Here is a 22,883-nt window from a genome sequence, read left to right as displayed (position 1 = left end):
CATAATAGCATAAAGGCACAAAATAAAAAATTTGAGTAAGGTAAGTGTGTTTATGAACACTAACCTTCAAAACAAGCTTTAACAAGCTTTAATCAAAGCTTCTCAAGCTTTGGTCTTGCCCTTATCTTTGTTAGAAGGCTCTCCACCCTCTACATGTAAGAAACTCAAAATCAAACAAAGAAAACAAATAAAAGAAGTAATTGGAGCATGATTAAGCATGTATATACTAAAAGAAAACTGTAAACCCAAAAATAATTAACTTATCATAAAAACACTTACTTGACCAAAGTAGGAAAATCACCAAATTCCTTGAAATTAGTCACCAAATATTACTTCTCTAGCTTCACTCTCTAAGATTTATTACTTAAATCAAGTTGGATGGGTGAATTTGATGTGTTTTCTAAGTGTTTACTAAGTAAGAATTGAAGAAACGGAAGAAGAAGAAGAAGAAGAAGACGAAGAAGAAGAAGGAGGAAGAGGAGATGTGTAGGAAAAGAAGAAGAAAGGAAAATTTTGTTGCTCAATAATTGATGGTTGCCTTTAATAAAGCAACTAAGGGGTATTTTGGTCTTTTCTCCAAATTGGAGGGTGTTTTGGTCTTTTCTCCAAATATTCTCCAATTAAATTCCTTCAAAATATTATTTATCTCCACAAAACTCTCTAATTTATTCCATAAAAATAATTCCTCAATTTCCTCCATAAAAAAATAATTGCTCAAATTTCCTTACTTAATATAACACCATAATTCACTATTCACTAATTATCTAAATTCTCCAAAAATATTCCTTACTTACTTTCTACCCATAAAAACCATGCATACATGCTCCAAAAATGTTAAATAAAATATAAACCATAAATAGTAATTTTTTCGGACCAAAAATAATACCGACTTCCGGACCGGTGGTACTATTCATAGACCGGTAAACTACTATTGAAACACAGGAAAAACGGGGTGTTACATGATTTACATCATTTTTTATTAGGTATCAACTTACTTTTGATTCAAATTTTTGCAGGAGCACATATTGAATAACTTATATGCCAAGTACTAGATCTTCGACTAGTAAATTAGAAGATTATCAGTCTGAGATTGAACAGTTTTTTTTTTTTAAGACAGAAAAGGAAAAAGAAAAGAAGAAATTCAGGAATTATGGCTAAGCAAAATCTACCACAGTAAAGGTTGATGGATTACGTCACTCCAAGCCTAAATGGTTCATAGAAAGGAGTAGTACGTCCACCAGTAAATGCTAACCAATAGTGTTCAATTTTACGGATTACCAAATGAGGATCCAAACTCTCATATAGCCAGTTTTCTTGAGATATATGATACATTTAAAATGAATTCAGTGCCAGCGGATGCCATCAAGCTACGTCTTTTTCCATTCACTTTGAAGGATAAAGCAAAAGCTTGGTTGAATTCATTGCCACAAAATTCTATCACTACTTGGGAACAACTAGCCCAAATTTTCTTGTCTAAATACTTTCTATTAGCAAAGACTGCTAGGCTTATTAAAGAAATAACATCATTCACCCAACATGAAAATGAATCCCTATATGAGGCATGGGATCGTTATAAAGAACTTCAACGAGTTTGCCCACACCATGGCCTTCCCCAACATATATTGATTCAAACCTTTTACAATGAATTTAATCCTTCTACAAGAGGTACTATAGATGTTATGGCAGAAGGATCATTAATGAAGAAAACTACTAATGATGCCATTGAGTTGTTGGAGGAAATGGCTAACAACAACAGTATATGGCCAACCGAAAGGGCTCAAGTAAGTTGTTCCAATGTTAATTATGATCCTTCTCCTTCTTCAAAAAATTCAGTTAAGAAAGTACATGAGTTAGATCCATTAACTATGATGCAAACACAAATTTCTGCTTTAGCATATAAAATTGATAACTTGAATGTGAGTAAGTCAACATCTCTTACTTGTGAAAATTGTGGTCAAAATGGACATGTATCAAAAGAGTGTAATTATAATCATCCGATTATAGAGGAACAAGTGAACTATGTTCAAGGACAAGTTCGCGATCCATATTCGAATAATTATAATGCTGAATATCGTAATTATCCTAACACTTTTTGGAGAAACAATGATAATCAAGATAGAGGAAATTAAGTTAATCAATCTCAAGATAAAATAGGACAATTGACAAGTAAAATTGACAAGTTGTTGGATGGAATAAATCAGAAAATGAGCAGTCAAGATGATAATTTTAAATGGTTAGAGACTAAGTTTGACAAACTTTTCAAGAATCATTCTTCATCTATACATAACTTAGAGGTGCAAGTAGGGCAACTTGCCAATGCTATTTCAAAGTTGTTCCCTCATCAATCATATTAAGTAGAACTGCACAAGTTGCACTAAACATTTTTATCAAGCTACAAATAGATTTCAAATGTGAACCCCAATGAGTATCTCCAGGCCACTGTAAAGTACCAATTTGATTTAACCCTCTCCATGTATCTAACTCATCAATAGCAAGCACATTAGCTAACTCAAATGCTTGAGCTTTTGGTAACTCATCACGACATTTACATAAAGCACTGACAATATTAATAACTGTAGACAACTTGGTAAAAAATTGATAAATTATAATAACTTCTTTGGATGATGCAACTAGGGCCAGTTATAAACGGTGAGCAAAACAATGAACATAAATAGGCATAAGGACATTCAATCAAGATTAAAGCTTGTAATCCCTTCCATTCACCACGCATATTGCTTGCATTATCATAACCTTGCCCGCGAATATTTTAAACATCAAGATTATTATTAGAAAGAACATGAAATAACTCTTGCTTTAAAGTTAATGCTGTAGTGTCTGAAACATGAACTAGCCCAAAAAATCTTTCACAAACAAGACCATCTTTGTTAACAAACCTCAATATAATATCCATTTGTTCCTTTTGTGCCTCGTCTCTAGCTTCATCAATAATTATACAAAATTTTGCATGACCAATTTCTTCTCGAATTGCCTTCTTTATTTTAACTGCTATAACATGAAAGATTTCTTTTTGAATCTGTGGTGAGGTATAACTAGCATTTCGAGGAGCATTATCAAGTACAACTTCAGCAACTTTTTCATTATGACAGGCCACAAATTATTTGAGTATCTAGATTCATCATACCTCTAAAAGCACACCCTTGAAAAGTCAACCATTAAATTACTTCAATTGAGGATTTAAGTCTCAAACGATTATTAGCAATTTCTTGAGAAGTAAACTTTTCAAATGCTCTTGATATATGTTGAACTTGATTCATTAAATCATCGCATGATCTTTCAGCTATTTCATGAGGAGAGTTTGGAACTTTCCCCACATGTTTTGCAAAGGCACAATTCTTACTCCTTACTTTCTTCCATTTATGTAATCCAGTGATAGAAAATGTAGTTTGTCGCAGATGCCTAGATGGTTCATTAAAATATATAGCATGGCAAACAAAAAGCAGCATCTTTTGCTACAAAATATTCTAACCATGAAGGAAACAAATCAAACCATGAAGATTGAAAGCTATGAAGATGAGTTATTTCACTAGATTTTGGATAATTTGAGTGAACGGGTTGAAACGGACCAAAAGTAATATATGCTCGACGAACTTTATCTTGTTGATTAACTGGATAAGTAAAAATTTATGGTCATAATCTAGGATCATGTTCTAAAGAAGCAATATCAAATTCTTTAGTTTCAATTCTCAAAGATTTTGTAGGGAAATTCTCTCCAATTTGAGTATCAAAACCAGAGTTAGGCAATAAAACATTTTCTTCTACAGATGCACTTGATTTTAGAGACACACTTGTTTCTGAACTCTCACTATATTTTCTTTTAAAATATTTATCAATTGTATTTTTTTCCATCTACAATTCAATATATGGACATTGGTCATTATCTAACATATTGGACCCAAACAAACAACTAATTAAATAGTTTAACAAAAATAAAATAAAGGAATTAAAAAAACTAAAATAGTGCTTATTATTTATTGCAATTGAGGTCCTTAACTAACAATCACTGCTAGGATACAAGTTCAAGAGTTATGCACAGAACATTTAAGTTATGTTATTTATGTAAAGTTCATTTTCGTTTCATATAGGTACTTAACTAGCATCTTTCTTTCTTTTTCTTTCTTGCTTTAAACTTTTCAAATTTCTTCACCAAACCTACGTGTATGGTTGCGGTAGAAATTGCTCTTACACCTGTATATCAATGTCATTATATGTGCTATGATTGAAAATAGGTGAATAGTAAAATTTGATAGTTTTAAAAAAAAAACTTTGAATTAAGGACTCAATAAACATAAAAAATTAAACTTTAAATTTAGTTTAGTTATTTAGATTTCATAATTAAGCAATCTAAAATTAAATAGCAATTCAAAAATTAAAAAAATATAAAATTACAAAAATTAGAGTGAAGATTATACATGTTGAATGAGAGTAAAACTAGTTTTTCTATTTATCAAGTCTTGAGTTAAGCTCCACAAATTTTCAAACAAATTCAATTTTGCCGTGTAAATTGAAAACAAGAGGAGCAGAAATGTTAAATGACTTGTCTTTTTATAAGTTTATAATAGTTAAATTAAATAGGAAACATGTGGAGAAGACTAAATAGGAAACATGTAGAGAAATACTAATTGGTGAACCTAAAAGAGAAAAATTAAGAGTTCAATTAAATAGAAAATTTAAACTTTTCATGTTTATCACCTTCACTTATCCAAAAAAAAAAAAAAAAAAAAAAAAAAAAAAAAAAAAAAAAGAAAGAATAGGAAAAATTTTTATTTGCTGAGCCTAGGGTGGCCATGGCCCTTTCGGCCCCTACATTGCTCCGCCTTGGGTGATCGGACAAGAAGGTGGTATTGTAAAATTGTACATATATAACTACGATGAATTTTAGATATATGACAATAAAAATTGAACTGAAGTGTATGCATTATACACATTACTGTTTTATTAATTGATCGTTATGTTCACTAATCTCATAGAAAAATTATTTTAACATTATAAAAAACTAAAATATTCTAATCAATATTTAATATTAAAAATAAAAATGAGTATCAAGTAGCTTCTAGAGCAAAGTGTAATATAAATTAACTATTATATTTTTTTTTAATTTAAATAAGAATTTATGCTTTAGTAATTTTTTTTATCAACAATATATATTTATTGTATTAATTTATATTGAGGGAAAACTTATACTTTAATATTATATGCATAAAAAAATCAAACAAGTACTAAAAGCGAGTATATTCAATGTACGTTATAAAAAGACAAATTACTATAAAAAGGGAAGAAAAAGGAAACAAATTTAAATCATTTAAAATTTCAATTAATTAATTATATTGAGGTTTATTTATTTTTAATCCTCTGGGGTTAGATTTTAGACCTTAAAATTACTAAGATTTTGTTAAAATAGCCAAAGTTTTAATCATTATAAAATTAAAATATTTAGGAGTTATAACCTATCTATCTATATTTAATCTAATGTTCTATAAAGTTGAAGCAAAATCATAACATTTGTTTTGATGATAATAATTGTTAAAACCATAATTTTTTTTTTGTTTATAATTGGCATTTATTTATTTGTTTTGATGCAATCCGCATAATACCTATAATATCAATTTGACTTAACCCTTCTACAGGTTGGACGGCCGATGGATATTGGTTGTGTTGAACAATAAATTTTTAAGTAACTTTTAGCGTTTTGATCAATCAAAATGCTAAACGCTATAACATTTGAACTAGTTTTTAAAGATTAAGGTAGTATTTTTATAAAATGTTAACTCTTATAACGTTTAGTTTTTAGTGTTTTATGAAAAATTAATCAAATAGTTACAACTATTCAAATAGCTAAACAGCTATCAAAACAGTTAATTTTGCCTAACAGACCCATTAACTTTTCTCGAAATGATGAAAATTAACATTAAAAAACCTATCCATGCCCGACTCATGAATATATATCTACCTAGTGTGAGTTTGGGCTGAATCGGACTAAAAAGGAGGATAAAAAAAAGGACTTGTCTGAAGTCGAATCCGATCAAATAATTGGGCTCACCAAACTGATAATGAAGGAAATGGAAGTAAGGCAGGAAGGAAGGAATATATTATGAATAAGAAAATGAGGAAAGAGAAAAGGAATGAAGGATAGATTCATTGGACAGATTTTCACGGACTCAACAAAAACAAAAACATTTGTATATGACAGAAAATGGAATATTCTTAAATTAAAAGTCAGCTTGTAGTTGTAGCCTCTCCGTTTGCTGCGGAGAGTTGGAAACGTGTTCCGCTGTGTTCCTGTCTGGTTATTGCGCCCTTTTGCCCTCATCCCACATGCTTCTTTCATTAAATATTATTATTCGAACCCTTCTTTCTAATAGATGGATCATCCATCCATCCATCCATCCATTCATCAGGACAATCATAGTAATACTATCCTACGGTTGTCAAGATTAGAAATATAATATAATAATTATTCAATTTGCCCCTTTAAATTTTCACTAGATAATCATTGTGGCTCAATATTAACTTTTAAATTGATTTAAGACATTAGTTTTAAGTTTATGTTCAATTTACCCCTTGCTATTGCACAATAATAAAATATTAAATTTTCCATTTTTAAATAAATTTTAAGAAATAACAATAAAAATAGAGAAAACTTAATGTTTTATAATTTTTCTAAAAAATGGAGTAAATTGATCACAAAAAATAGTTTTGATCCAAATTAAACATTTAGCAAAAATATAGGGATCAAATAGAGAGCTTACCTTTTTGTATTTAAAGTCTAAAACTTTGTATTAGCATTTGGCAATCATGTTCCCTTTTAGATTCGGCGCCGAGGTTTCCTCCTAATGTTCATCCCCCTTTATTAATTTTAATATACAATTAAAATTAAAAATATATATAAAATTGCAGAAACTGCCACAGTGCTATTTATAAAGTTTTAGGTCCGTTTGATTGGTGATTAGAAGTTAAAAAGCTTGATTTTAAGAAATGGAGAGAATGTACGAAAACATTGGAGGAGTGGTAATGACGAGAGACCCAAAGCCGAGGCTTCGATGGACTTCTGATCTTCATCACCGATTTGTTGATGCTGTCACCAAGCTTGGCGGTCCTCACAGTAATTAACTCTCTCTTATAACTCCTTTTCCGTAATTTCATTCTAATCTATCATCAAATGCTAATTCTATTTGCTTTCCTGTAGAAGCAACTCCAAAATCAGTGCTGAGGTTGATGGGGTTGAAGGGTTTGACATTATACCATTTAAAGAGCCATTTACAGGTACTACTATTTATTTATTTTTTTAATTATTTTAAATTACTAATTATGTACCTATAAAGACTGTTTCAAGTTTTTAATTATGGTGCTATCATGGGAATAACTATAAATCCTGAAATGTTATTAATCTTACATCCATCCAACAGAGAGTATGAGACTATGAGGATATCGATGGAAAAGCAATATATATATATATATATATATATATATATATATATATTAACAAGAGAATAAAAATAAATTTGGAGAAAATAATATATTTTTAACACGAATTATTTATTTATTTGTTGGTGATGGTCAGAAATACAGACTTGGACAACAACAAGCTCGAAAACAAAATACTAAACAACATAGTCAGGAGAATACCGGTTAGATAGTAACTACTCTATTTATTATTTCTGAAAATAAACTATTGATTAATGTTTTATAATTAATTTTTTATTATTTATATTGGTTATACTGATAATCTTATTCATACACTTTGTTTAAAATATCAGGGATGTCTTATGTAAATTTCGGCAATAATTCTTCAGGATTAGCTACAGCTTCATCTCCAGTTAATGACCAACCAAGGTATGCATTAATTAAGTTCGCTAAATATATAATTTAACCCTGAAACTTTCATAAGATTTTATTTTTTAACTTTATAACTCCCTAAACTTTATTTTTTTACCCTGTGGTCCATGAATTTCATTTTTTTTATTTCTAACCTCATGAAACTGAATTTCCTAGGAGATTATTAAAAAATAAAATAAAATTCAGAGTGCCTAAAGTCATTTTTAGAGTTCAGGAGACCATAAAGTATTTTTTTTTTTTTATGAAAGTTCAATGATTAAATTATTTATTTGGCCTAAATAAATTAATTTGAAATTATTTCATTGCAAACAAATTAAATTAAAATGCAAGTTTTAGGTATGAATTTTTTAATTTAGTTTAATTATTTAATTCATTTTTAGTATGTAATTTTATTATACTATTTAAAAAATAGGCTAATTTTTATCTTTTATTAAATTTAGAATCTATTTGTAAATTTTATTAATTGTAGCATAAGCATAATTAATTTTATAAAGATCATTTGCATCCTTGCCTCTGTTAAATTTTGGATAACAGTCAATTTTCCCTTTGAACTTATTTATGATATGCATTTTACTAGGAATAACTTTTTGGATCAAATTACAAATTTCGGCTATTGATAAATTTATTTCAATAAGTGAGAAAAATAAAATAATATTTCTCACATTTTTAACTGATAAAAACTAATTAAGAAATTCAAACATTAAGGGAAAATAGGAGGTCCATTGCCATTTTCTTATAAGGGTTGTTCGACAAATTTAGTTCTTCTAGTAGCTGTTAACTGTTTTAATAGCTGTCAGCTATTTTACTAATGGTTAGCTGCTAAATATTAGCTGTTAGTGGTTAACGATTATATAGCAATTTAATATAAAATGATAAAAAAGGTATGAAAGCGAGGAACAAGGTAAAGACAAATGATGGGTATAGGTGTCATAAAAAAAATTATAAAACGCTAAAACTTAATGAAGATAAGGTTTCATAAAACATTGTGTCAAACTCTAAATGTAAGGGTAGATATTATATTACCGAACTCCATAATTAATTAAGATAATATTTCAATTCTATCAAAACACTAAACACCGTTTAAAACCCTGCTGCCAAATAGGCCTAAGTGTTCAATTATTAGTTTAATTAGCGTCTATGGCAAAGGGAAAACAAAAGAGAAAAAGGTGGTAAGTGCTTAAAGAGAGGCAAGAGAAGTAGACTTCTTGTGGCTTTGTAGAATGTAAAATAGGAACGACAAAAAGAGGCAGGGTGGAGTAGGCATGGCCACCGGTTCGGTTCTAACCGGAACCGAACCGTACTGTAGACGAACCGGAACCGGACTGAAACCGGCGGTTCATAATTTTGAACCGGAACCGGCAGTTCAAGGGCCGGTTAAGGTTCATGTGGATGTTAAAATATGAACCGGAACCGGCCCGGAACCGGCGGTGAACCGGCGGTTCCGGTCCGGTTCGAACCGGATACACAAAAAATTGTAGCTTAAAATTTTTATAAAAAAAATTTATATCAATTGATTTGATTGTAGTTGATTTGATTTATGGTGAAGAGAAGTAAAATGGTATATGAGTTATAAAAAATTGTGAAAAAAATACACATTTTTTGACTTAATTTATATAAAAAATGGTACATGAATAGTTGATTTATATAAAAAAAATACTTTCAAGTATACAAAAAAAGAGTGTAACGGATAGTTTTTGATATGATAGGTGTTTTTTATTTATTTTTTGGTAAATAAATTTTATTCATTTTAATCATTTATTTATTTATTTACTGTAATTTACTAAATTATATAAGGGACAATTTGGAAAACTAATAAATGAGACACATGTATAAATATGATGAGTTGATGATTTTTTTATTTCACAATCAATTATATCCTAACTCTTCTCTTATTCTAAATCAAAATTCTCTCAAATTTCCATAGTTCATTATTTTTTCTATTGCTTTATTTTCCCTAATGTTGGAATTATCTATTGTTTATTTTTTATTTTCTCACGTCCAATTCCAAATTCTTTCTCTAATCTCAAATTTTTCCATTCATAAATTTACTTCATTTTATTTTTTAAATATTTTTCTTAGTATTTGAAAATAATAATTGTCAACTCATTCCATTAATTTTATATTCCATTTATAGTTTTTTATATTAGTAAATTAGCAAAATTTGAAAATTTAATATAATAATAGTTCTAAGTTAGTTAATAGATGTTTTTCTTTTAAAATTTATAATAATTCATTTAGTTAATAAAATTTAAACATTTTAAAATTATTATTTATTCATGAATACGAAATCAAAAATTTTATTATTTTTTTAAAAATTTGCGTAATGCCGGAACCGAATCGGAACCGTAATTTGAACCGTCGGTTCACCGGAACCGTGCTGAACCGTGCCGGAACCGGACCGGAACTGGAGGTTCAAGGGTCGGTTCCGGTTCAAAATTTTAAACATCTCGAACCGGCGGTTCAGTGAACCGGAACCGGCGGTTCACTGAACCGGCCATGCCTAGGGTGGAGGCGGAGGAGACTAGAGGTGAAGAGGTAGTCAGGTAGATATAAATATTGGTGGTTGTTTTACTTTAGTGTTTAACGTTTGGTATTTGCTTTTTTTTTTTTTAGTTATGACATATACAGTGCCAGTAGCGGCGGCAGTGGCCGTTGGCTGGTAGTGGTGGTGATATTGAGTGGCATTTGATGAACCAGAAAGACTGTGTTAGACAATAATTTTTTAAATAACTTCTAGTCAAAATACTAAAGATTAAAAATAATGTTCGATAATATATTTTGAACTACAGGTTAGAGATTAAGGTACACTTGTATAAAAAATTAACTTATGTGATGTTTAACTTTCAATATCGGCTTGACTTATAAAAAAAACTTCAAGATATGCGTGTTGTTGCAAAAAAACATTCTAATCTGACTTTCGTCCCCTTAGATTAAAAACATTATAATATTATTACTCTAAAATCAAATTCACCTAGGTTTTGAATAAAAAACTATTAAAATAGATTCCACCAAACCAGCTTGGTTACCTTAACCCAAACCCCCTGAAAATGATAAAAACTCACCGTTTTGATTTCATCTTCCCCTTCTCTCTGAAATCCCTAATTCTCTCCTTGCTTCCTAATTTCATGTGAGCTCCGGGTTCTGCTTCATGTATTCTCACAGCCATTGACAACAAATATTACGCAGAGGATTACCATTCCATTCTCTTGTGCCTTTGGTGTGATAAAGCATCGACTCGGGCAAATATAAGAGAGTGTGGAATCTGGGACAGACGAGGAGTCTGGAGTTCCAACGCTGCAACTGCATCAGCGAGTGACAGTGAAGCAGGAGTCTGATAGACACATTTCACTTCAAGGAGTGCAGATCCCATAAGTGATATGGTGTCTGACTCGGTTGTAGCTCTAGTTTTGAACATCAATCGGGAGATGCCAAAGGTTGTAGTTGAGTCAGAGGCCGTAAACTGAAAGGAAAAAAAAAAGTGAAGAAAGCAGAGAAGGTTAGGAGATGTAAAACCTGGAGAGAATGGGAAGTTGATTGTAAGTGCTGATGGGAACGTGGCACAGCTGGACAAACAGAGCGGAGATGTTGAGAGTGAAAATGCAGGTCCCAAGGAAAGAGTAAAGACTGTGTTTAGGCGAATTCAAAGTGCAGTGAGGCCAATTCCACTCTCAGGATCATAACTTGTTCCCATTATTTTGAGTATAGGTTTTAACATGCGTCTGAACTGTGAGGATAATTACATGGACTTAGGAAGCAAGAAGGAGAGAATAAAATCATAACGTTGAGTTTTGATCACTTTCAGGGGGTTGGTTAAGTTAACTCAGCTGGTTTGGCGGGCTCATTTTTAATATTATTTTATTTAAAGTCCTAGCCAAATTTGATTTAGGGTGATAATATTAAAAGTTTTTAATTTGGGGTATGAAGGAGACGAATTTCAGGTTAGACTTTAGACTGTTTTTGCAACAACTTGCAAATCTCGAGAATTTTTTTTTAGGTTAAATTCTTAAACAACAATCAGTTAAATATTATTAAAATAGCTAATAATTATCAAAATAATTAAGTTTGCTGAACAGATTTAAAGTGAAGAAAAGTAGAGAAGAAAATGAAAGGTTAATTAAATATTTTAAAGCAACTTTATTTTTAAATTTGAGTTATTCTCTAATTTTGCTAGACAGTTCTTTAAAAATTTTTAAATAGATTTTGTCACACACGTCAATTGGAATAAATTGATCATGAGCTGAAATTTATGTTCTAATTAAATTGATCCAGAAGAATGAAAATACCATTTTGGATCAGATTATATAACTTAAACAAATTGAAAAGGAAAATTAAGCATAATTGGTTTAAATTTAAGCACATTTGAATTTATATTTTAAGTAAAAGATGGTAGGAAAAAAAAAAAAAATATATATATATATATATATGACATGTGTAATGCCTTAATTGTTTATCTTTATATTTATTTGAAAATAAATTGATGTATGATTGTTTATTAATTGAATTCAACCGTCCTAAATGTAATCGATTAATATAACGTTAGAAAATTAATAAAATATTAAGTAATAATTTATATAACTTTAATGATATAAATAACTTATATAGTTTATGAATTTTAATGATATGAGCAGCTATTATTTTATATTAAAAATTAAAACTTATTTTTATTAAATTAAATTATGTTAAGTATAATTGATTAATTAAAGTATTAGAAATTAATAACATGATAAGCTGATGATTTATACAACTTTTAATTATTTAAAATAAATTTTTATTCATGAATTTTAATGAAATACCGAGTTAAATATTTTTTACATTAGTTTTAAAATAAATCAAATTAATGAATTTTACCACCTTTCATTTTACTTCTTTTTTTATTTATCTCTATAATTTTTAACATTTTTAATCCATACTCCTGAACACATGTCTCTCTACTAATTTTTATTCTAATAATAAAAAATCACGGCTATATATTTTTTTTTTACCATTGATATATCTTTATAATATTTTTTTAATAGCATAAGATAAGAAATTTCATTCAAGAATCTACAAACTATATATATTTTTTCTTTCAATTTTATTTTATTTTACTTTTTTATAACCGTGCATTTACAGTATATGATGCTAATTGATTGTCACAATCTCAAAACAGAGAAGTTGCAGAGACATCAAAGTCACAGATTGAAGTACATGATAGATTAAGTCAGCAACTGGAGGTATAGTTCTCATACATAAACCAAATCTTTATGTCTTTGGAAAACCATATATATGATAGGACCGCGCGTACCATCCAACCCCAAATTAGTATGATATTGTCCGCTTTGGGCCAAGCCCTCACGGATTTATTTTTGGGCACCTCCCAAAAGGCCTCATACTAATGGGTTGGGTTTGAACCATTATATTTTAGTTCCACTTCTCCTCTTTATCTGATGTGGGACTTGGGAGGATATCCCATCAATATATATATACTTATTTAACTTAGGTCTGGAAATGCGTGGCCATTACTATTAGGGGTCTTCTTTAGTTGAGAGAAGGAAGACAATGATAACGAAAGGGTTAGCGATATTATTTAGATTTGAGAATCAAAAAAATTTAACATCGTTCTCTTTCCGTGCCATATTATTTTTTATCTATTTTCTATTAGTAGTGACTACTAACAGAAAATAAAGCTGAAAGGCTATATTGAACTGGCTTTTTACCAAAAACAGTTCCTCTTCCGTTCATTTTTTTTTTTCTCTCTTTCTGTTGCTAAAATGCTTTGTTTTCTAAATACACTAGTTAGGGGTAACTACTATGAAATTTTTTTTTTAAAAAAAAAAAAAAGAAAAGAAAGAAATAGAAGTATCATTAAAAGGTTGTTGAATACAAATATGAAATACATATATAAATAACAGGTTTTCATTTTTTTTGCATAAGAAGCCTAACAATAAATCACGGCAGGCCCAATGCATAAATTCATCCATGTATTTTACATAAAAAATTTTATGGTACCCTCAACTTTTACTTTGACCTGTTGAACACTTTAATTTATAAAATTGTATTAACTAAATACTTCAACTTGCAAAATTATTCTATTGAATACTCGAACACCTAAATTTGGTCAATTAAACACTTATTAAATAGTTGAAAAATATGAAAATTATTGTTTGAAACATTACTTGGACATAAATACCAAAAACACCAAAAAATGTTATTATTAGTGTAGAGAGAGATACAATATTAACAAAATTCGTAACTTCAAGGGTATAATAAGTCATTGGCAAAGTTCAGGATGCCACGAGATTTTTTTCGTAAAGTACAGAGGTATATTTATGCATTTGGTCATTGGCCTAATGTATAAATTTGCCCTTGAAGTTTATACCATTTGCGTTGTGGCATCCTCAAGTTTGCGATATATCATGGCCATACATTTTTATATTTCAATAATAGCTATGCACATCCCAGAAAATGTAAAAGTGGAGGATCATGATTTAAATCTTGCAAAGTTATTTTATTTTGACGAGGAGCATAATTATTATTGAAATGTGAAAATGTATTGCATGATAGGTCCTCCACAAGCTTGATAGTGTTGGTGGTGGTGTGCCCACTCAAGTGGGACCCACATATTTTTTTTAGTGGAGTGGCGGTGCCCAACCACGTGATGAAAAGAAATAAAAAATAAAAAAAAAGGGAAAGTCAGAAGGTTGGTTGCCAACCATTCAAAGTTTGGCAACCAACCATGAAATAAAGGAAAAGTCGTGTGTCACGACTCTCTCACTCTCTCATTCCCTCTCCTATAAATAGGAGGGGGTGCCTCTCAGTTTAGATGTACCAAACAACACAAAGCAGACGAAGAAGAGGTGAGAGAACAATAGAGAGTTTTTTGAGTTTTAAGAAGTGTTCTTAAAACTAAGGGTTTAGAATAGTGAAGATTATTGGGGGTGTTTTTGGGAAACACTTGTGAGTGCCATTATTTGTATTACTCTCTTTTGTAAACCTACTATTTTTAATAGTGGAAGAAATATTCGGCGTTGGTCCCGTGGACGTAGCCCTAAACAGTTGAGGGTGAACCACGTAAATTTATGTGTGTCCCATTTTAATTTTTCCGCTGTGTTATTATTCTCGTAATTTTATTGCCGGTAACCTAACAAGTGGTATCAGAGCCTGGTTCAGCCGGTCAGATAGCGGTACCAGATCCGTGGATATATTTTGAAAATAAATATACCACGAAGACGAGAAAATTACGACGAGTCCGTTGGTGCAGTCCGCTCGGAAAGACGTTGCAAAATCGACTTAGTGATGAATAGTAAAATAGTAATGGTGAATAGTTACTATTGACGTTACTGTTGCTGAGCCCGTCACTGTTAAGCCCAGCACTATTCACGTATAGTACTATCACGCATACAGGTACTATTCACGTATAGTACTATTTACGTATACAGTTACTATTTACATATACGGTTACTATTCACTCAAAAGTCATGGAAGCTAGAACGAGCAAAATGATCAGTCTAAATGGCGCAAATTACCATATATGGAGAAATAAAATGAGAGATCTCCTTATGGTAACTAAGATGCATCTACCCGTGTTTGGTTCAAGCAAACCGGAAGACAAGACTGATGAAGAATGGGCTTTCGAGCATGAACAAGTTTGTGGTTATATTTGACAATTTGTCGATGATAATGTGTACAACCACATCTGTAACGAGACTCACGCCAGAACATTATGGGACAAGCTTGAACAGCTATATGCCTCAAAATCCGGCGACAACCAATTATTTTATTTGATGAAGCTGATGAATTTCAAATACCAAGAAGGTACTTCTGTAGCAGATCATTTGAGTGAAATGCAGGCGACCATTCTCCAGCTGTCAAATATGGGTATAAAATTTGATGATAAAATCCTCGGCCTTATGGTGCTTGCCTCCTTACCAGAGTCGTGGGAGACTTTGAAGATATCAATAACAAACTCCACACCACATAGTGGAGTTAGCTGGGAATTTGTTAAAAATGCTGTTCTGAATGAAGAAATGAGACGCAAAGCACAGAATCCTTCTTCATCTCAGTCAGACATTCTTTTAGCGGATGCTAAAAGAAATAACCAGCCCAGAGGGAGGAGCCAATCTAGAGGTTCAAATGCAAGAGATAAGAGCAGAGGTAAATCAAACAGATTTTCCAATATTGTGTGCCATCACTGTGGGAAGAAGGGGCACATTAAAAGGTATTGCCGGAAGTTTAAAAGTGATCAGGAGAAGATCAAAGGCAAAGCAAAGAAAGAAGAGAGCAGTGATGATGAAGCTAATGTCATTGCTGAGTTCCAACTGTTCATTGAAGACACTATCAATCTTGCAACCCAGGAGACCAGTTGGGTAATTGATAGTGGGGCTACACTTCATGCAACATCCCGGAGAGAGAATTTTTCATCTTACACACCAGAAAATCTGGGTGTGGTCAAAATAGCAGACGGCAAACTGTTGAAAGTCGTCGGTAAGGGAGATATTTGCCTGGAGACAGAAAATGGTTCGAGATTAATTTTAAAAGATGTCGTGCATGTACCAGACATGCATTCTAATTTAATCTCGGTTGGCAGACTTGATGCTGAAAATTTCTGTAGCACCTTCAGAAATGGTCAGTGGAAACTCACAAAAGGTTCCATGGTGGTGGCCCATGGAAAGAAAGATCCAAAGCTGTACGTGATGCATGCAAAGCTCTCCCGAGATACTTTAAATGTAGCGGAGGATGACAGTACAGTTGAATTGTGGCATAAACGACTAGGCCACATGAGTGAGAAAGGAATGACAACTCTGGTTAAAAACAACATGCTATCTGGTTTGGATAAAGTCCATCTAGAGAAATGTTCTGATTGTATGGCAGGAAAGCAGAATAGAGTAGCCTTCAAGATTTCTCAGCCTTCCAGAATGAAGAATGTGTTAGATCTGGTACATTCAGATCTATGTGGACCATTGACGATGTCATATGGTGGAAATCGATACTTCGTAACATTTATCGATGACCATTCTAGGAAGACCTGGGTGTACACTTTGAAGTCTAAAGATCAAGTTTTAGATGTTTTTAAACAATTTCTAAACTTGGTTGAGCGACAGACAGGCAAGAAGCTGAAGTGCATCAGAACAGATAATGGTGGAGAATACACTGGGCCATTTGATGCTTTCTGCAAAGAGCATGGTATTCGACATCAAACAACACCTCCCAAGACGCCGCAATTGAATGGTTTGGTTGAGAGGATGAACAGAACTTTGATGGAGAGAGTCAGATGTTTACTCTCACATGCAAAGTTGTCTAAAAGATTTTGGGGTGAAGCTCTTCTCACAGCAGTTCATCTTATAAATCGTTCACCTTGTGTTCCTCTTCAGTATGATACTCCAGAAAGAGTATGGTCAGGAAAGGATGTTTCCTATGATCACTTGCGGGTGTTTGGTTGCAAAGCATTTGTGCATATTCCTAAGGATGAGAGGTCTAAGCTTGATGTCAAAACTCGACAATGTGTATTCATTGGCTATGGCCAAGATCAATTTGGCTATAGATTTTTTGATCCAATCCAGAAAAAGATGATAAGAAGTAGAGATGTTGTATTTGTTGAAAATCAGACTATTGAAGATGTTGAAAAGACTCAGAAGCAAGCTGCCGATAGATCTGAAGATGATTCAACAGATGTGCAAATAGTTCCTCCAATAGCAGAACAAAGACAAGTTGGAGATGAAGAGACTATTCCACAAGAACAAGAGCTAGAGTTAGAAAATCCAGAAGTTCCTTATCAGAATGAACCAGAAGAAGATTTTGATGGTGTTCATGTTCAACCACCAGCACCAGAAGGTTCTCAAACATTAAGAAGGTCTAGTAGAGTCAGACAACCATCTACTAGATATTCAGCAAATGAATATGTATTGATGACTGACGGGGGAGAACCTGAATGCTTTGAAGAAGCAATGGAAAGTGAATACAAAAGGAACTGGATTGAAGCCATGCAAGATGAAATGAAATCCTTGCATGAGAATAAAACATTTGAGCTGGTAAAGTTGCCCAAAGGCAAGAAAGCTTTGAAGAACAAGTGGGTGTTCAGGATCAAGCAAGAAGAACACAGCTCCCAACCACGATTCAAAGCTAGACTGGTTGTGAAAGGATTCAATCAAAGAAAAGGTATTGATTTTGATGAGATCTTTTCACCAGTTGTGAAAATGACATCCATTCGGACAGTGCTCGGAATGGCCGCCAGTTTTGATCTGGAAATCGAGCAAATGGATGTAAAGACTGCCTTCCTACATGGAGATTTGGAAGAAGAAATATACATGGAGCAGCCAGAGGGTTTCATAAAAAAGGGGAAAGAAGATTATGTTTGTAAACTGAAGAAAAGCCTGTACGGCTTAAAGCAGGCACCAAGACAGTGGTACAAGAAGTTTGAGTCTGTTATGGGGGAGCAAGGTTACAAAAAGACTACTTCAGATCACTGTGTCTTTGTAAAGAAATTCTCTGATGATGACTACATTATTCTTTTGCTCTATGTGGATGATATGTTGATTGTTGGTCAGAATTCTGTCAGAATTAATAGCTTGAAGAAACAGCTAAGTAAGTCTTTTGCTATGAAAGACTTGGGACCAGCAAAGCAAATTCTTGGCATGAAGATTACAAGGAATCGAAGAACCAAGAAATTATGGTTGTCACAGGAGAAGTATATTGAGAAAGTACTTCAAAGGTTTAAAATGGAGAATTCTAAAGCGGTTAGTTGTCCTCTTGCTAATCACTTTAAATTAAGCTCAAAACAGTGCCCTTCTACCGATGGAGAAAAGGAAGAGATGAAAAAGATCCCATATGCTTCAGCAGTTGGAAGCTTGATGTATGCCATGGTCTGTACACGGCCAGATATTGCTCACTCAGTCGGAGTAGTGAGTCGATTTCTTTCAAATCCGGGAAAGGAACATTGGGCTGTAGTGAAATGGATTTTCAGGTATCTTCGAGGTACGACTAAAGTATGTTTATGCTTTGGAGATGAGAAGCCAGTATTAGTCGGTTATACCGATGCAGATATGGCTGGGGATGTTGACTCGAGAAAGTCCACATCAGGGTATCTAATCACATTTGCAGGGGGAGCTGTGTCGTGGCAGTCAAGATTACAGAAGTGCGTTGCTCTATCAACAACTGAAGCAGAATTCATAGCACTAACAGAAGCATGCAAAGAGTTGCTGTGGATGAAGAAGTTCTTGAATGAACTCGGAATTTATCAAGAACGATATTTGATATTCTGCGATAGCCAGAGTGCGATTCATCTTGGGAAGAATTCCTCCTTTCATTAAAGATCAAAGCACATTGATGTTAGATATCATTGGATCAGGGATGTACTGGAGATGAAGCAGTTACAGCTTGAGAAGATCCATACAGATGAAAATGGGTCAGATATGTTAACGAAGACTCTTCCAAAAGACAAATTTGAATATTGTCGATTAGCTGCAGGGATGATGGAGAATATGGCTGACGTCCCCACTTGAGCGTGCAGGGGGAGATTTGTTGGTGGTGGTGTGCCCACTCAAGTGGGACCCACATATTTTTTTTAGTGGAGTGGCGGTGCCCAACCACGTGATGAAAAGAAAAAAAAAAAAAGGGAAAGTCAGAAGGTTGGTTGCCAACCATTCAAAGTTTGGCAACCAACCACGAAATAAAGGAAAAGTCGTGTGTCACGACTCTCTCACTCTCTCATTCCCTCTCCTATAAATAGGAGGGGGTGCCTCTCAGTTTAGATGTACCAAACAACACAAAGCAGACGAAGAAGAGGTGAGAGAATAATAGAGAGTTTTTTGAGTTTTAAGAAGGGTTCTTAAAACTAAGGGTTTAGAATAGTGAAGATTATTGGGGGTGTTTTTGGGAAACACTTGTGAGTGCCATTATTTGTATTACTCTCTTTTGTAAACCTACTATTTTTAATAGTGGAAGAAATATTCAGCGTTGGTCCCGTGGACGTAGCCCTAAACAGTTGAGGGTGAACCACGTAAATTTATGTGTGTCCTATTTTAATTTTTCCGCTGTGTTATTATTCTCGTAATTTTATTGCCGATAACCTAACAGATAGTGCCACAAAAAAATCACATTAATTTCAGGGGACAAATTTATACATTTGGGTAATAAACTACATATATAAAGCATAAAAAACTTTAGCTTGATTTGAGGAATTCAATCAAGTTGACATAGCAACAGACTTGTGCCATCAACCGTAAGCATGCTCCACTTGGTGCCTTAAAACAACTATTTTACAAAATTTTTCCATTTATTATGGAGGAAATCTACATATCGATTCGCATTACCATTCAAATAATGAATTAGTTTAGACAACACCACTGTGAAAGTGGTGACAAAAATCTCAAAAAATATTAACCAAAACTCATGATCTACCAAAACAGATAGATCTAAGACTATATACTTAAAAATCTATTAAAACAAATGTATTTTAGATATTTACTCATAATATATATCAAAAGAGCAAACACAAATTTAAGAATTATTCAAGGAAAACACAATATATGTATAGCATAGTTGTTTAAAGGCATAAGGCGCACTATGGCTCAAAGGGGTCCTGGAGCTTAGGCGCAATGGGCACGGTGAAGGCGTGCATGCCTGAGCGAGGTGAGGCACAAAAATAAAGAAAAAATTTTCCAAAATTGAACACAAAATTCATATTAATAGTATAAACATATAAAATCTTAAAATGAACTATTTAATACTTGGAATATCTAAATATAATTGAAAGTAATGTATAATAAGATGTTAAGAATTATAATCATAGCTTTAAATAAATCATAATTTCAGTAGTCCTAAACTAAAAGTTAGCTTAAATTTCAGCAACACAAATCAACAAAAAATTGGCAGCATAACAACTTATAATTGAAGCTATTTGGACTTGAAAGAGAAGAGAAGGGAGTAGAAGCCGATTGTTGAATCAAATTGAGAGAGAGAGAGAGATTAAAAGAATAATTGAGAGACATATCTTTCTTTTATGTTAATCAATTGCTCAATCGAAGCAGAAGACTTCTTTGTCAAGGCTTTAATTGATTTAAATCATCTAATTGAGGGCTTCCTTTAGTTGTTAATGAATTGGTGTAGAGGAGTTTGAGTAGAGTGGAGCTGCATTTTTGCTTCTGCAAATCTACCAATATTTTCTATTTCTTTTAGTTTTTTTTTATTAATAGAAGTCTGTATAAACACAACCAAATTGCATATATGAAAAAGGAAAACCCTAAAATTTATTGATGGTATAAAAAAAAATGTGCTCTTTTTTATGCTTTGCACCTATGCCCTAGGCAAGGGCTTTTTTCCATAGGCTTTTGCCTTAGTAAGGTCGTCCGCCTTTCTGCGCTTTGAGTCAGACGTGCTTTTCGTAATTATGATCGCTGGTGGCCACCCAAAAGAAAATGAAAAAGCGACATAAAGATTATGAAAAACAACTATGAAGTCTTAAGGTTTAACTTAAATACACTAATTAAGATCTCTATTTTAATATTAGTTATAAAGTCCCTAAGTTTTGATTCCATTACACTAATTTAGAAATTTCTCAATTTGTTAAGTTGTTATGCACCCCAAACTTAAGATATCATGTGCTGGTCATATTTTTTTATAGTAATGAGTTGTTTTAAGGGTTACCTCTTTCTCTCTCTTACATATCAAGCCTAATTTCCTGCAAAATATCTCTTTCTAACTTTCTCTTCTCTGCTTGCATCCATAAATACAAGGGCAAGACTAACCTAATCTTGGTGCATGGGTAATCAAAAATAATTTTTTTTATTGAAATAAGGGTATTTTGACCATTTATTTGAAATAAAAATAATAAAATATTAATAGTTTTTTAAAATTCTTCATTGATTCGCTTGGTATACAGATGGTTTTATACACTATGTGTAGGTAAGTCTTATCCTAAAGTAACTCCTAATTTTACTACTAAGTAATTTAGGACAACAATTGAATGAGGTTATGAAAGTATTAAACATATTTTAACTTCTAGTGCATTTATTGCAAGTAGGAAGGGATAGATATTTTCTTAATTACTTTCTTTAACAAATATTCATATTTTTAGTTGTTTGATAAAATCTTTTATTAGTATTGCTAAATTATTTTATTTGCTTCCTTTAATTTGGAATAGGTACAAAAGAAACTACGGATGAGAATTGAAGTGCAAGAAAAGTACTTGCAAGCCATATTAGACAAAGCCCAAAAGAGCCTTTCACTTGATATTAAGAGCAGTGACAATCCTGATTTGGCTCTATCCAATCTTATTCAGAATATCAATGCAGAAAACAAGAAAGAAGACAATGTTAATGACTTCACAAATTTTTATAGCAAGGCAACCTCTTCATCTTTGCATATTAAAAGGGAAGAAATTAAATATTCTAATCACAAGGCTGAAGGTCTTACATATTTAGACTTAAATACAATGGATAACTGTGATTTTGTTGCTGTAAATACATCTGAATTATTGAAACTCAACATGCTTTCATACAGTAGTTAAGAAAAAAAAAAGGTTAAATATATAAACATTTTTTGAACTTTAATGATTTTTATAATTCTGTTAGTATTAAAATTGAGTAAATTATCATATAATCCTCTAGTCATATCATCTATTTTCATAATTTAATTATGTAGTCTCTCAATTTATCCTTGTTATACTACTTAATCTTTCTGTTTATTTTTCCATTAGTTGCTACTGAAATATAATTATTATCGTTAACAAATACACTAGTTAGTGATAAAGTTATACTCAAATACACTAGTTAGAACCATCTATTTTTAAAATTTAACTATATAGTCTGTCCATTTTATTGCTGCTACTAGTTAATTATTTTGATTGATTGGTGAATTTAACAAGAGGATTAAATATATAGTGCAACGGGCATAAAATTGAGTTGTGTATAATTAAATTTTGAAATATAGGTCTTCCTTACTATATTTCAGTATAATAGAAATTTTGATAATTTTGAACACAAATTTTATTTAATGCAATATTACAAACCTAAATAATTCGGTGTGAATCTTAAAAATTTGAAACTTAATCATGT

General features: G+C 31.9%; 1 protein-coding gene, 1 long non-coding RNA gene, 1 other non-coding gene and 1 pseudogene across 3 annotated transcripts; 1 reads left to right on the top strand and 3 right to left on the bottom strand.

Moving 5' to 3' along the window:
• Positions 1-1,502: 1,502 nt before the first annotated feature.
• On the bottom strand, positions 1,503-1,609 carry LOC149492782 (small nucleolar RNA R71). The gene has a single exon (XR_016319047.1). It is a non-coding gene; the product is annotated as a small nucleolar RNA R71 (small nucleolar RNA).
• A 710-nt stretch (positions 1,610-2,319) lies between these two features.
• LOC149492781 (uncharacterized) lies at positions 2,320-3,464 on the bottom strand (annotated as a pseudogene).
• A 3,449-nt stretch (positions 3,465-6,913) lies between these two features.
• On the top strand, positions 6,914-22,336 carry LOC105641188 (Homeodomain-like superfamily protein). The gene is made up of 6 exons (XM_089715949.1): positions 6,914-7,120; positions 7,205-7,281; positions 7,580-7,646; positions 7,776-7,851; positions 13,004-13,067; positions 21,971-22,336. The coding sequence occupies exons 1-6, from the start codon at positions 6,994-6,996 to the stop codon at positions 22,334-22,336; spliced, it is 777 nt and encodes a 258-aa protein (XP_089572075.1). The 5' UTR covers positions 6,914-6,993.
• On the bottom strand, positions 10,742-11,670 carry LOC149492780 (uncharacterized). Its single transcript, XR_016318751.1, has 2 exons — positions 11,368-11,670; positions 10,742-11,255 (listed from the first exon to the last, which is right to left on the bottom strand). It is a non-coding gene; the product is annotated as an uncharacterized LOC149492780 (long non-coding RNA).
• Positions 22,337-22,883: the final 547 nt, after the last annotated feature.

The sequence above is a fragment of the Jatropha curcas genome, chromosome 11 (assembly GCF_041381405.1).
Source record: "Jatropha curcas cultivar XTBG-Jc1 chromosome 11, XTBG_Jcur_1.0, whole genome shotgun sequence".
Lineage (NCBI taxonomy): Eukaryota > Viridiplantae > Streptophyta > Magnoliopsida > Malpighiales > Euphorbiaceae > Jatropha > Jatropha curcas.
The sequence above is the reverse complement of the archived record's forward strand: the minus strand, read 5'-3'. Positions and strand labels throughout refer to the sequence as shown.

Excerpts from the sequence above, each read along its gene's own strand:
- LOC105641188 (XM_089715949.1), top strand. The coding sequence starts at position 6,994 with ATGGAGAGAATGTACGAAAACATTGGAGGAGTGGTAATGACGAGAGAC. Across the intron at positions 7,282-7,579 it reads ATTTAAAGAGCCATTTACAG|AAATACAGACTTGGACAACA; the intron begins GTACTACTATTT and ends GGTGATGGTCAG. Across the intron at positions 13,068-21,970 it reads GATTAAGTCAGCAACTGGAG|GTACAAAAGAAACTACGGAT; the intron begins GTATAGTTCTCA and ends AATTTGGAATAG.